At 42.7% G+C, this 12,794-nt stretch overlaps 1 protein-coding gene across 8 annotated transcripts in view; it reads left to right on the top strand.

Moving 5' to 3' along the window:
* Nucleotides 1-12,794, top strand: part of dop1a (DOP1 leucine zipper like protein A) — a 222,843-nt gene that overhangs the window by 32,532 nt on the left and 177,517 nt on the right. For 5 of the 8 annotated variants that reach the window (XM_072265897.1, XM_072265903.1, XM_072265902.1 and 2 more), the window contains exon 2: nucleotides 9,050-9,238. In XM_072265897.1, the coding sequence (XP_072121998.1) occupies nucleotides 9,101-9,238 (138 nt within the window). In that variant the 5' untranslated portion in view covers nucleotides 9,050-9,100. Of the gene's footprint in view, nucleotides 1-6,738; nucleotides 6,759-7,212; nucleotides 7,231-8,034; nucleotides 8,086-9,049; nucleotides 9,239-12,794 lie in introns of those variants that run through there. The other 3 variants (XM_072265896.1, XM_072265899.1, XM_072265900.1) reach the window with 3 other exon arrangements.

Below are 12,794 nucleotides of genomic sequence, written 5' to 3'. Positions count from 1 at the left end.
CCTATCAAATAAACACACAAAGTCAGGTTACTGACAGAGCTGCTCTTCTCAAGAAAGATCTGTTTATGTGCACCACATCTTAATCAAAACAACTTTCAGAGGACCTCAGAAGAATAAAATGTAGAGATGTGTGCAGTTGGAAAAGGCTGGAAACATTTGGTGGAGGTTATTGCTGCTAAAGGAGTTTCTTGTTGAGTTCCATTGAGTCATTATTGACCCTGTGGATAGTGTAGTTGCCCATTGGGTTTTCATGACAAGATGTGGGAGTAGATTGCCAGGCCCTTCTTCCATGCAGATACTGCAGCTGCTTGGGTCAGGGCCTGGCTGGATTCGAACTCCGGAATGTCTGTCTTAAAGTCCAGTACTGATGCCACTACACCACAGGCCAGCCCTAAAGGAAATTCTACCAGTTATTAAATACAAGATTTCACATACATTTTCCAGCCTGGGCTGTGAATGATTAAACAATGTATTCAATAAAGACTTGGAAAGTATAATTGTGTGTGACTAGTTTAGGCAGATTGTGTTTGTCTATTATTGTGACTTAGATGAAGATCAGACCACATTTTATGAGTAATTAATACATAAAACCAGGTAACTGCAAAGGGTCTCAAACCTTTTCTTGCAACTGTACATACTTTTATGCATTGAGTTACTGAATATGATAGGCTGATTAGATATTTGCATTAACGAGCAGATGTACTGGTTACCTTATAAAGTGGCCACTGATTTTAAGTGCCATCACAAAGAAGGTATTACTGTGCCCCTACTTTTTAAAAGAACTTTGAATAGATTTGGTTTGTCATCTAAAACTTTGACAAACTTCGACTGATGCACGGTGGAGAGTATTCTGGCTGGCTGCATCGTGGTCTGGTATGGAAACACCAGTGCACAGATAGAGAAAAAACCTTCAAAAAGTGGTGGACACAGCCCAGTCTATCACAGGGAAAACCCTCCCCCATCACTGAGCACATTTACATGGAGCACTGCCGCAAGAAAGTAGCATCCATCAACAAGGACCCCATCATCCAGCCCATGTTCTCCTCTTGCTACTTATTATCAATAGGCAGGAGGTGCAGGATCCTTTAAGTCCCACACTACTAGGTTCAGGAACAGTTATCACCCTTCAACCATCAGGCTTCTGAACCAGTGTGGATATCTTCACTCACCACAACACTAAATTGATTCCACAACCTATAGACTCACTTTCATGGAGTCCACAACTTGTTCTCTCAGTATTATTTATTTATTTTTAAAATATTATTTGCATGATTTGCCCCCTTTTGCACATTGGGTGTTTGCCAGTTTTTGTTATGTATATTTTTTCATAAATTCTATTGTATTTCTTTTTTTTATGTAAATGCCTGCAAGAAAATAATTCTGAAGATATTATATGGTGAAATAAACAGTGGCATGCAAAAGTTTGGGCACTCCTGGTCAAAATTTCTGTTACTGTGAATAGCTAAACGAGTAAAAGATGACCTGATTTCTAGAAGGCATAGAGTTAAGGATGACACATTTCTTTAATAATGATCAGTGGAAGAAGTGAGTATTAATTCAATTTGACAGTACAGAAGCCAAATGAACCTTGCATAATGTTCTATTAATATACTCTTATTTGCTTTGATCTGCTTAATTCTGTCATATCAGTTTATCATTTGTTCTCTGGTAGAGTAAGTCCACTACGAGCTGAAATTGTAAAGAAAATGCATGTTTTCTTTACCTATTCATGCTATGTGGACAGCATTGACAAGGCCAGTATTTATTTGCTAATATAATTGACCTTGAGAAGGTGGTAGTAAGTTATCTTATGTGAATAGCTGTACTCCTTTTGGAAATGAAGTTCAGAGATGATGAAGGATTGATAATGCTTCCAAATCAAAGTGATAGATCTTCAAAGCACGATATATATTGTAATTTGTAGTTTTTAAAAATTATTGTGTGTTGCATTGTATGCTGCAGCAAAACAACAATTTTCACGACATATGCCAGTGATATTAAACCTGATTCTGATGCTAGTTGGAGAAGTGGTGCCGTGGAAGTTTTGGTGAGTTGCTGCAGTACAGCTTATCTCTCCCTCTAATACATGCATTGGAGTACACATCATCTGTACATTTAAATCTACTGCATGGCAGACAGGATGCCAAAGCAGTGGACTAATTTTTACTGAATGTTTGTTAGATTACCACTCATTAGATATGCATCATCACCATACTGGCTGTTCTTTTGGAAATCATAGAAAGACCTTGAAGAATTAGGAGGTCAGTTTTGCAAGTATATCCAAAACCTACATGGCTTTGTGCGTGGTAGGTCATGCCTAACTAATTTTATAGATTTTTTTAAGGAGGTTACCAGAATGTTGATGAAGAAAAGACAGTGGACGTTGTCCACAAGGCCTTTGACGAGATCCTGCATGGGAAGTTGGTCAAGAAGGTTCAGTCGCTTGGCATTGAGGGAGAAACCAGACAGAGGTTGTAAATGGCTGCTTCTCTGACTGGAAGCCTGTGACTAGTGGTGTGCCAGTGTTGTCCGTTGTTGTTTGTCATCTATGTCAATGTGGATGATAATGTGGTTAACTGGATTGGGTGTGTAATGGGCAGCAAGAAAGGCTATCAAAGCATGCAATGAGATCTGGAGCAACTGGTAAAATAGGTTGAAAAATGATGGATGGAATTTAATGCAGTGCAGTGTGAGGTGTTGCACTTTGGGAGGACAAACTAGGGTAGGACTTGCATTGTGAACAGTACAGCATTGAAGAATGCAGTATAACATTCCCAGATCCATAATTCTTTGAGGTTGGTGTCACAGGTAGGTAAGGTTGTAAAATAGAGCTTTTGGCCCGTTGGCCTTCATAAATTAACATATTGAGTACAGGAAACAACAGGAATTCTGCAGATGCTGGAAATTCAAGCAACACACATCAAAGTTGCTGGTGAACGCAGCAGGCCAGGCAGCATCTGTAGGAAGAGGTGCAGTCGACGTTTCAGGCCAAGACCCTTTGTCAGGACTAACTGAAGGAAGAGTGAGTAAGGGATTTGAAAGTTGGAGGGGGACGGGGAGATCCAAAATGATAGGAGAAGACAGGAGGGGGAGGGATGGAGCCAAGAGCTGGACAGGTGATTGGCAAAAGGGGATACGAAAGGATCATGGGACAGGAGGTCTGGGAAGAAAGACAAGGGGGGGGGAACCCAGAGGATGGGCAAGAGGTATATTCAGAGGGACAGAGGGAGAAAAAGGAGAGTGAGAGAAAGAATGTGTGCATAAAAATGAGTAACAGATGGGATACGAGGGGGAGGTGGGGCCTTAGCGGAAGTTAGAGAAGTCGATGTTCATGCCATCAGGTTGGAGGCTACCCAGACGGAATATAAGATGTTGTTCCTCCAACCTGAGTGTGGCTTCATGTTTACAGTAGAGGAGGCCGTGGATGGACATGTCAGAATGGGAATGGGATGTGGAATTAAAATGTGTGGCCACTGGGAGATCCTGCTTTCTCTGGCGGACAGAGCGTAGATGTTCAGCAAAGCGGTCTCCCAGTCTGCGTCGGGTCTCGCCAATATATAAAAGGCCACATCGGGAGCACCGGACGCAGTATATCACCCCAGTCGACTCACAGGTGAAGTGTTGCCTCACCTGGAAGGACTGTTTGGGGCCCTGAATGGTGGTAAGGGAGGAAGTGTAAGGGCATGTGTAGCACTTGTTCCGCTTACATGGATAAGTGCCAGGAGGGAGATCAGTGGGGAGGGATGGGGGGGACGAATGGACAGGGGAGTTGTGTAGGGAGCGATCCCTGCGGAATGCAGAGAGAGAGGGGGAGGGAAAGATGTGCTTAGTGGTGGGATCCCGTTGGAGGTGACGGAAGTTACGGAGAATAATATGTTGGACCCGGAGGCTGGTGGGGTGGTAGGTGAGGACCAGGGGAACCCTATTCCTAGTGGGGTGGCGAGAGGATGGAGTGAGAGCAGATGTACGTGAAATGGGGGAGATGCGTTTAAGAGCAGAGTTGATAGTGGAGGAAGGGAAGCCTCTTTCTTTAAAAAAGGAAGACATCTCCCTCGTCCTAGAATGAAAAGCTTCATCCTGAGAGCAGATGCGGCGGAGACGGAGGAATTGCGAGAAGGGGATGGCGTTTTTGCAAGAGACAGGGTGAGAAGGGGAATAGTCCAGGTAGCTGTGAGAGTCAGTAGGCTTATAGTAGACATCAGTGGATAAGCTGTCTCCAGAGACAGAGACAGAAAGATCTAGAAAGGGGAGGGAGGTGTCGGAAATGGACCAGGTAAACTTGAGGGCAGGGTGAAAGTTGGAGGCAAAGTTAATAAAGTCAACGAGTTCTGCATGCGTGCAGGAAGCAGCGCCAATGCAGTCATCGATGTAGCGAAGGAAAAGTGGGGGACAGATACCAGAATAGGCACGGAACATAGATTGTTCCACAAACCCAACAAAAAGGCAGGCATAGCTAGGACCCATACGGGTGCCCATAGCTACACCTTTAGTTTGGAGGAAGTGGGAGGAGCCAAAGGAGAAATTATTAAGAGTAGGGACTAATTCCGCTAGACGGAGCGGAGTTTTGGTAGAGGGGAACTGATTAGGTCTGGAATCCAAAAAGAAGCGTAGAGCTTTAAGACCTTCCTGATGGGGGATGGAAGTGTATAAGGACTGGACATCCATGGTGAAAATAAAGCGGTGGGGGCCAGGGAACTTAAAATCATCGAAAAGTTTAAGAGTGTGAGAAGTGTCATGAACATAGGTCGGAAGGGATTGAACAAGGGGGGATAAAACAGTGTCGAGGTATGCAGAGATGAGTTTGGTGGGGCAGGATCAAGCTGAGACAATAGGTCGGCCAGGACAGGCAGGTTTGTGGATCTTTGGTAGGAGGTAGAAACGGGAAGTGCGAGGTAGGGGAACTATAAGGTTGGTAGCAGTGGTTGGGAGATCCCCTGAGCGGATAAAGTCGGTGATGGTGTGGGAGACAATGGCCTGGTGCTCCTTAGTGGGGTCACGATCGAGGGGTAAATAAGAGGAGGTATCCGCAAGTTGTTGCTGTGCCTCGGCAAGGTAGAGGTCAGTACGCCAGACTACAACAGCACCCCCCTCATCGGCGGGTTTAATAATAAGGTTAGGATTAGTGCGGAGGGAGTGGAGAGCAGAGCGTTCGGAAGGAGTGAGGTTGGAATGGGGACAAGGTGCGGTGAAGTCGAGACGGTTGATGTCCCGTCGGCAATTAGCGATAAAGAGATCCAGAGCAAGCAGAAGACCAGAGCGGGGTGTCCATGAAGACGAGGAGGGTTGAAGACGGCAGAAGGGGTCATCGGTGGTGGTGGAAGAGTCCTTGCCGAAGAAGTAGGCTCGGAGACGGAGACGGCGGAAGAAAAGTTCCGCATCATGGCGAACACGGAACTCGCTGAGGTGTGGGCGAAGGGGGACAAACGTGAGGCCCTTACTGAGAACAGAGCGTTCTGCCTCCGACATTGAGTACAGGAGTTGGGTTGTTATGTCCAAGTTGTATAAGATGTTGGTGAGACCAAATTTGGAGTATTGTGTGCAGTTCTGGTCACATATGCACAAGATAGATATCAATAAGAATGAAAGAGCGCAGAAAAAAATTACAAGGATGTTGCCGGGTCTTGAGGACCTGACTGTAGGGAAATTTTGAATACATTAGGGCTTTATTCCCTGGAATTTTAGAGAACGAAGGCAGATTTGATAGAGGTACACAAAATTACGAGGGTTATAGATAGAGTAAATACAGGGTTTTTTTCAGTAAGGTTGGGTTAAACTACAACTAGAGGTCATGTTAAGTGTGAAAGGTGAAATATTTAAGGGGAATCTGATATAGACCTTTTTCACTCAGAGGGTAGTCGGCTGTGGAATGAGCTGTCATTGGAACTGGTGGATGCACATTTAAGTGGTTTGGATAAGTTCATGGTCTGGGGTTTGGGGTGCTTTGTTGGGTCGATGGGACGAGGCAAAATTACACTTTGGCATAGACTAGATAGGCTGAAAGGCCTATTTTGTGCTGTTGTCCTCTGTGATGCTACCTTTCTCTGAGAACCACGCTACATATGTGTCATTATTATCGACCAGAAAAACTAACTGAACTAGGCACATGTGAAAACATGGGAGTACTGTCTTCAAGCATTGGTAATACTAGTGAATGTCAAGAACAGGTGGTGAGCCTTTCCCTTGCTCAGTTAGCTCATGCCTGAACATTATCCAGATTTTGCTGCATTGTGGCACAGACTGCATCACACACACAATATTCACAGCTCAGGAATGGTAAGTCGAACTGAACATTGCAGTCATCAGGCAGCACTCCTAACACTAACGTGGATGGAAACCTTTACCACAACTCTCATTCCATGCTCTGGCCCTCTACCTGTCATCTTAATAATTTTTCCCCAACATGTGTTTATCTATCAAACCCCTGAACAATAGTGGATAATTACACTCAGCTGCCCATCCATTGAGATGTTCCCGCAACCAATGGTCTTACTTTGTTATCTTGTTAATTCATGTTCTTGTTATTTATTGCTATTTATTTGTATTTGGATTTGCACAGTTTGTTCTCTTCAGCACTCTGGTTGGCCTTTCATTGATCCTGTTTACAGTTACTATTCTATAGATCTGCTGAGCATGCCCGCAGGAAAAAGAACCTCAGGGTTGTATGTGGTGACATGTATATACTCTGATAATAAACTTTGCTTTGTACTTTTTTTCTTAAAGGAGACAGTGGAACTTGCCTCCACCATCTACATCTTCAGGTAGTGCAATCCAGATTTCAAAAAATAGTTTTCTTCATGTCACTGTCAATTCCCCTTTCATTGTATACTTGTGATCTCTAGTCCTTGATCCCTCTACCAAAGTGCATACCCTCCAACATTCCTGTCCTGACAGTGTTTCACTACAGTTCAGTTGTTGTACCTTTTGGTTTTAAGCACTTCTTCTTTTTCACTTCTGCATTCCATTCGAGCTAGCGGTTGGGCTTGGTGTCAGTTTCTGATTCTGGGTGAGTCTCTTTAAGTTGTTTCTAATCCAATAGCATTTTATGTGGAGTTTCAGATTACAGCAGAGGCTTAGATGGCCTCAGTTGCCAGTTGCATTCTTTGGTGACCATGGAGACTAGAACTACATATCCTGATGCAGGGTTTGTGACCCAAAACATTAACAGTTCCTGTCCTCCCACGGATGCAGCTCGACCTGCTCAACTCCTTCAGCAGATTGTTTGTGACTCTGGTGAGCAAGATTGACTAGATAGTGTAACAATTCATTCCTGGAAATCAGAAGGCAGCATCTTGTGTGTTAGTTTTCTGTGTCACCCATTCAAAGGGTGTAGAAAAGATTCACACAGATCTTGAGTAATGAGAGGTTGGATAGGTTGGGACTGTTTTCCCTAGAGTGAAGGAGGCTGCAAGGTGACATGAGAATGATGTATAACATTATGTTTGGTATAGATAGGGAAGATAGTCAGGGTTTGGTTCTCATGGTATGCAGGTGTTTAAAATTAGACAGCATGTGTTTAAGGCAGGGGTTCCCAACTTGGGGTCCATGGACCTCTCGGTTAATGATAGGGGTCTGTTGGGAACCCCTGGTTTAAGATGAGAGGGGAAAGGTTTAAAAAGTGTCTGAGGGGCAAGGTTTTCAAACAGAGGGTAGTGGGTTTATGAAATGAGCTGCCAGATTAAGTGGGAGAGGCAGATGCAATTACAATGTTTAGAAGAGATTTGGATAGGTACATGGATATGGAAGGTTTCGCGGGAAATGGGCCCAACACTGGTAAAATGAGATTTGCATAGCTTGGTACATTGGTCGGCATGGACAAGTTAGCCCAAAGGACCTGTTTGCTTGCTGCATAACTCTTGGGAATCATCCCCATGTCCAATCTCCTCATGATTTTGTATATTCATTCTTATCTTCAAAGAAAACAATCCCAGTTGTTCTGATTGATCCTAGTGTCTGTAGCATGCTGTAGAGAAAGGGGACGTATTTGGTCGAAAGGGCATTGGCCCGAAACCTTAACTCTTGTTTCTCTCTCCACAGATGCTGCCTGACCTGTTGAATACTTTTCACTTATAGGGTATTGCATCAGTTGTAAGTTTCAAGCTACTCCTTGTTTGTGAGAGTTGTTACTTATGTACTTCAATTCTAAAGTGATGACACTAAAACTTAATTTTTTTTGGCTTTAAAGTGCTTTGGGATGTCTAAATTTGTAAATGATACTATATAAAATCATAATATTTAAAGCTTAATGTTTACTATTGTCATTTGCCTGCCTAGTCTGCCCCAATCGGTTGTCCAGCCATTCCATCTGATTATCTGCTTGAACCATCTCACAATCTCCATTTGATTTTATAAGACAGAGTTGCGAGAAATTAAATATTTCTTTTCGAGGCCATGTTACAGGAACACACACAAATGCTGGAGGAACTCAGCAGGTCAGGCATCATCAATGGAGAGGAATAAACAGTCAATGCTTTGGACCGAAACCATTCGTCAGGAGGAAAGAAGCCAGAATAGGAAGGTGGGGGAGGGGAAAGCAAAAGTTCAAGCTGGCAGGTGATAGGTGAGGGCAGGTGAAGGGAAAGGTTGGTGTGTGGGGGAGTGGAGGTGAAGTGAGAAGCTGGCAGGTGATAGTGGAAGAGGTGAAGAGCTGAAGAAGAAGGAATCTGATAGAGGAGAATAAACCATGGGAGAAAGAGGAGGAGGAGAGGCACCAGGAAGACATGATGGGTATCTGAGGTGAAGGAAAGGATTAAGAAGGGTTACGTAACTTTTAGTCCTTTAGATTTAATGGAAGGTGTATACAATGTCAATGATATGAAGTCTGAAAATGATTTTTAAAAATTCAATTCAAGAGCGACTTGAAATGACTTATGTAAGAACACAAGCCTCTAGAGAACTATTTGTATTGTTGTGCCCAGACTGGAATTGCCTACCATGCACGAATCATGCAATTACATCATGTTGTATTAAAATAAGTTTTCTTGCTGTATTTAAGAAAATACAATTCTCCTTTTATTTGTTATTTGAGAATTCAAAACCCTAAATATTCCAGGTAAATGATCGTTGATGAATTTGGAGTGGGACATCAGGTGTATAGTTAAGGATGAACACGGAGGAACTGGAGCTACTGGGCGACTCTAAATACAGAAACTATGTAGCAGCAGTGGATAAAGCATTGAAAAGCTTTGAGTATTCCAGTGAATGGGCAGATCTAATATCTTCTCTGGGTAAACTTAACAAGGTAAGTGCAAGAACTGAAAGTTTGAAAATGGATTCAGATGTACATTGAATCACCTAGACATAGAATGTTCTGGATTTTTCTACCACATATTAAACCTGATATGTTATGTAATCTGGAACTGTGAGTCATTTGTGTTTCATGTTCTTCAATATTTTTATTTATGGAAATGCTTTCTGAATTCAGCTACTTATGTTGCATCAGCATTTTAATAAGAGATTTGGTCAAATCATGTGTTTGTTTCACAGCTCTGTTTTCTGTAGATCTGTTCTCTATCCAGGAGCTGGTAGTTAAACTGTGAAAGTATAACAATTGAGTTCATTTGGGAGGATTAGTATGCTTCATATTTTACAAAGTTGTAGTTTGTCTTGGGAAATTATTGAACAGGGTCCTAATCCATAGAAAGAACATAGAACAGGCCCTTTGGCCCAAGATGTTGAGCTGAACTAATTAAGATAATGCCATCTAGTTCCTTCAGCCTGCATGTGCTCCATATCCCTCCATTCTCTGCATATTCATCTGAGAGCCTCTATTGTGTCTGCTTCCACCACCTCCCCAGTGTTGGATTCCAGGTACCCACCACTTTCTGGTGAAAGAAAATTTGCACACCTCCTTTGAACTTGCCCCACTCACCTTAAATTCATGCCCTCTGGTATTAGACATTTCAACCTCAGGAAAAAGATACCACCTGATCTATCAGGTCTCCCTCGGCCTCCGCCGTTCCAGAGAAAACAGCCCATGTCAGTTCAACTTCTTCTTGCCCTTGGCCTCCGCTGTTCCAGAGAAAACAGCCCATGTTAGTTCAACTTCTTCTTGCCCTCTAATTAAAGCAGCATCCTGGTTATCCTCTTCTGCACCCTCTCCAAAGCCTCCATGTCTTGCCTATAATGAGGAGACTAGAATTGAATGCAATACTCCAGGTGCATTTTAACCGGAGTTTTATAACCTGCAACATAACTTCCTGACTCTTGAACTCAATGCCTTGACTAATAAAGGCAAGCACACCACACACCTCCTTTAAAACCCTGTCAGCTTGTGTGGCCATGTTCCAGTAGCCAAGAACTTGAACCCCACCTGCCCCCCCAGGATCCCTCTGTTCATAATGCTGTTAAGGAGACACAGAGGACAGCAGATGCTGGAGGAACTCAGTGGGTTGAGCAGCATCTGTGTGAGGAAAGGAATTGTTGATGTTCCAGTTGGAAATCCTGCATCTGGACTGAAAGTTAATGGCAGGACCCTCAACATTGTTAAGTCATTAAATGTAAAGGGAATGTACATTTTAACAACTGTTGACTGTGTACTTTCCTGTTCCATTTAATCTCCCAAAGTGCAACAAGTCACACTTGCCAGGATTAAGCTCTATCTGCCATTTCTTTGCCCACATCCACATCTACATCTACAGTGTATCCAGTGTATCTTGTAGCAATCTTCTGTACTAATAAACTCTTCTTGGACTTCAAGCTGGGAACAGGTATCGATTATAAACAATATTTTGATGACAAACTCTGCCATCTTCTGCAAGGATGATGCCAGGACATGTCTAGTCTGGCGATATTTACACCCCTGTATTCCGTCTTTCCTGATTGGTTAGTTCACCATCCCTGAAGAAGATGACAGAGTTCGTTAGCGAAACGTTGATTATTATGTTACCTGTACCCTGCTTGAAGCCTGAGCAGAGTTAGTTCATCATATATGCTGGGAAAGCACTAGATCCTTTTCAATCTTCTCCACTATCGACAACACCACACCTTGTATCTCCTGTGAGTTACTAACTCGCCCATCCATATTTACACCCAAGTCATTTATATATAGTACGTCACGCACAGCAGAGGTCCCAGTATGGATCCCTGTGGAACACCACTAGATACAGGCTGACAATCCAGTACAGAAGCAAGATGGTGCTTCACTCAGTTTCAGAAGAGTTGTTGAATGAAGACACTACCTGTTTTCTCAGGTGGTGCTACAAGAAAGAAGAGTAGAGGATATTATCCTTCTGGTTCAATTAGTGTTACATTGGTACCATTGTACCGCAATGGGATTTTCTTTAAGGAACTGTATTTTCAGAAGTATTTACTGTTGAATTTCAAAACTGGAACTTATTTAAAAATGTTACGTTTTTCCACTCAATATTTTGATGGCAAACCTGGGCATCAAGATGCAACTCTATAGTATCTTTGACTTTCATTAAATGATTTGGTGAGTGACAGGTGATGAAAGGGAAAAGACCTGCATTTATATTTGATCTTCCACAATCTGTTTGATGGTGCCAAGCTATAGGCAATGTAGCATCTTTAAAACTTAGGCGCTTTTGTAATATGAGAAATGTCACAGCCAGTTTGGGTACAGTAAGTTCCCACAGACTGCAGTCTAATAATGACCAGTTATCTGTCTCAGGAAAGTAAATTGAAAGACAAATATTGGCCTCAACTCTTTTTCAAAATAGTGCCACACCTGGGAACAGACAGATCGCAATTTAACTTTGGATATTTGGTCAGGTACTTGGATAGGAGAGGTTAGACAGTATGAGGTAAATGGAACTGGTTTAGAAAGGCACTTGGTTGGCATGGATGAAAGATCTGCTTCCATGTCCTATAACTCTATGACTGTGTCTCATCTGACCTTCAGCAATGCAGTACTTTGATATTGCACCTTAGTTTTAGCCTAGTCAATCCATACCCTGATAACTGAGAGATGAAATAGCTATTAAATGATCTACAGCTATTGCTGATTGTTCTCTATCCAGAAAGCTATTAACAACTTAATGTATAAGGCTAGACCACTTAACACTAAAATTTCTGCATTGCAATCTTAAAGAAACTTACGAGGGGTGATTGATAAGTTCGTGGCCTAAGGTAGAAGGAGTCAATTTTAGAAAACCTAGCACATTTATTTTTCCTACACTTACACACTTAGTCCAGCGGTCATGGAGCATACGGATCCATTCTTTGTAGAAGTCGGCGTCTTGGACCTCCACAAAGTGGTCCACAACAGAGGTGATTGATAAGTTTGTGGCCTAAAGTAGAAGGACATGAGGAGAAACTTCAAACTTTCTGCATTTTCACTCAAAGAGTTGAACTGCACGTGCATGTAACGAGAGCTGTATAACTCATATCCTTCTACCTTAGGCCACAAATTTATCAATCACCCCTGCTGTGGGCACTTTCTGGAGGTCCAAGATTCGTATGCTCCACGACCGCTGGACTAAGTGTGTAAATGTAGGAGGGGACTATGTTGAAAAGTAAATGTGCTAGGTTTTCGAAAATTGACTCCTTGTACGTTAGGCCACAAACTTATCAATCACCCCTGGTATTAAGAAATAAAGATATCACCTGTAATATTCAACGTGACCTCTGGGAAAATGAAATAAATAAATACCACTCGTTGGCTTCACTGCTGTCCCCAAGTCAATATCAGAATTATACGACGATTGCTTTCAGCTGATGTGTAATGGATCCAGTCCCTTCTTAAAGTGCTGATGTGACTTAAGTAGCAAGATTCAGAGAGCTCTGGTTGCCTTTTGAGTCCTCAGTGAAGTTCAGGATGTAAAGGCTTGTAAACA

The sequence above is a fragment of the Mobula birostris genome, chromosome 8, assembly GCF_030028105.1.
Source record: "Mobula birostris isolate sMobBir1 chromosome 8, sMobBir1.hap1, whole genome shotgun sequence".
NCBI classification, from domain to species: domain Eukaryota; kingdom Metazoa; phylum Chordata; class Chondrichthyes; order Myliobatiformes; family Myliobatidae; genus Mobula; species Mobula birostris.
The sequence above is the reverse complement of the archived record's forward strand: the minus strand, read 5'-3'. Positions and strand labels throughout refer to the sequence as shown.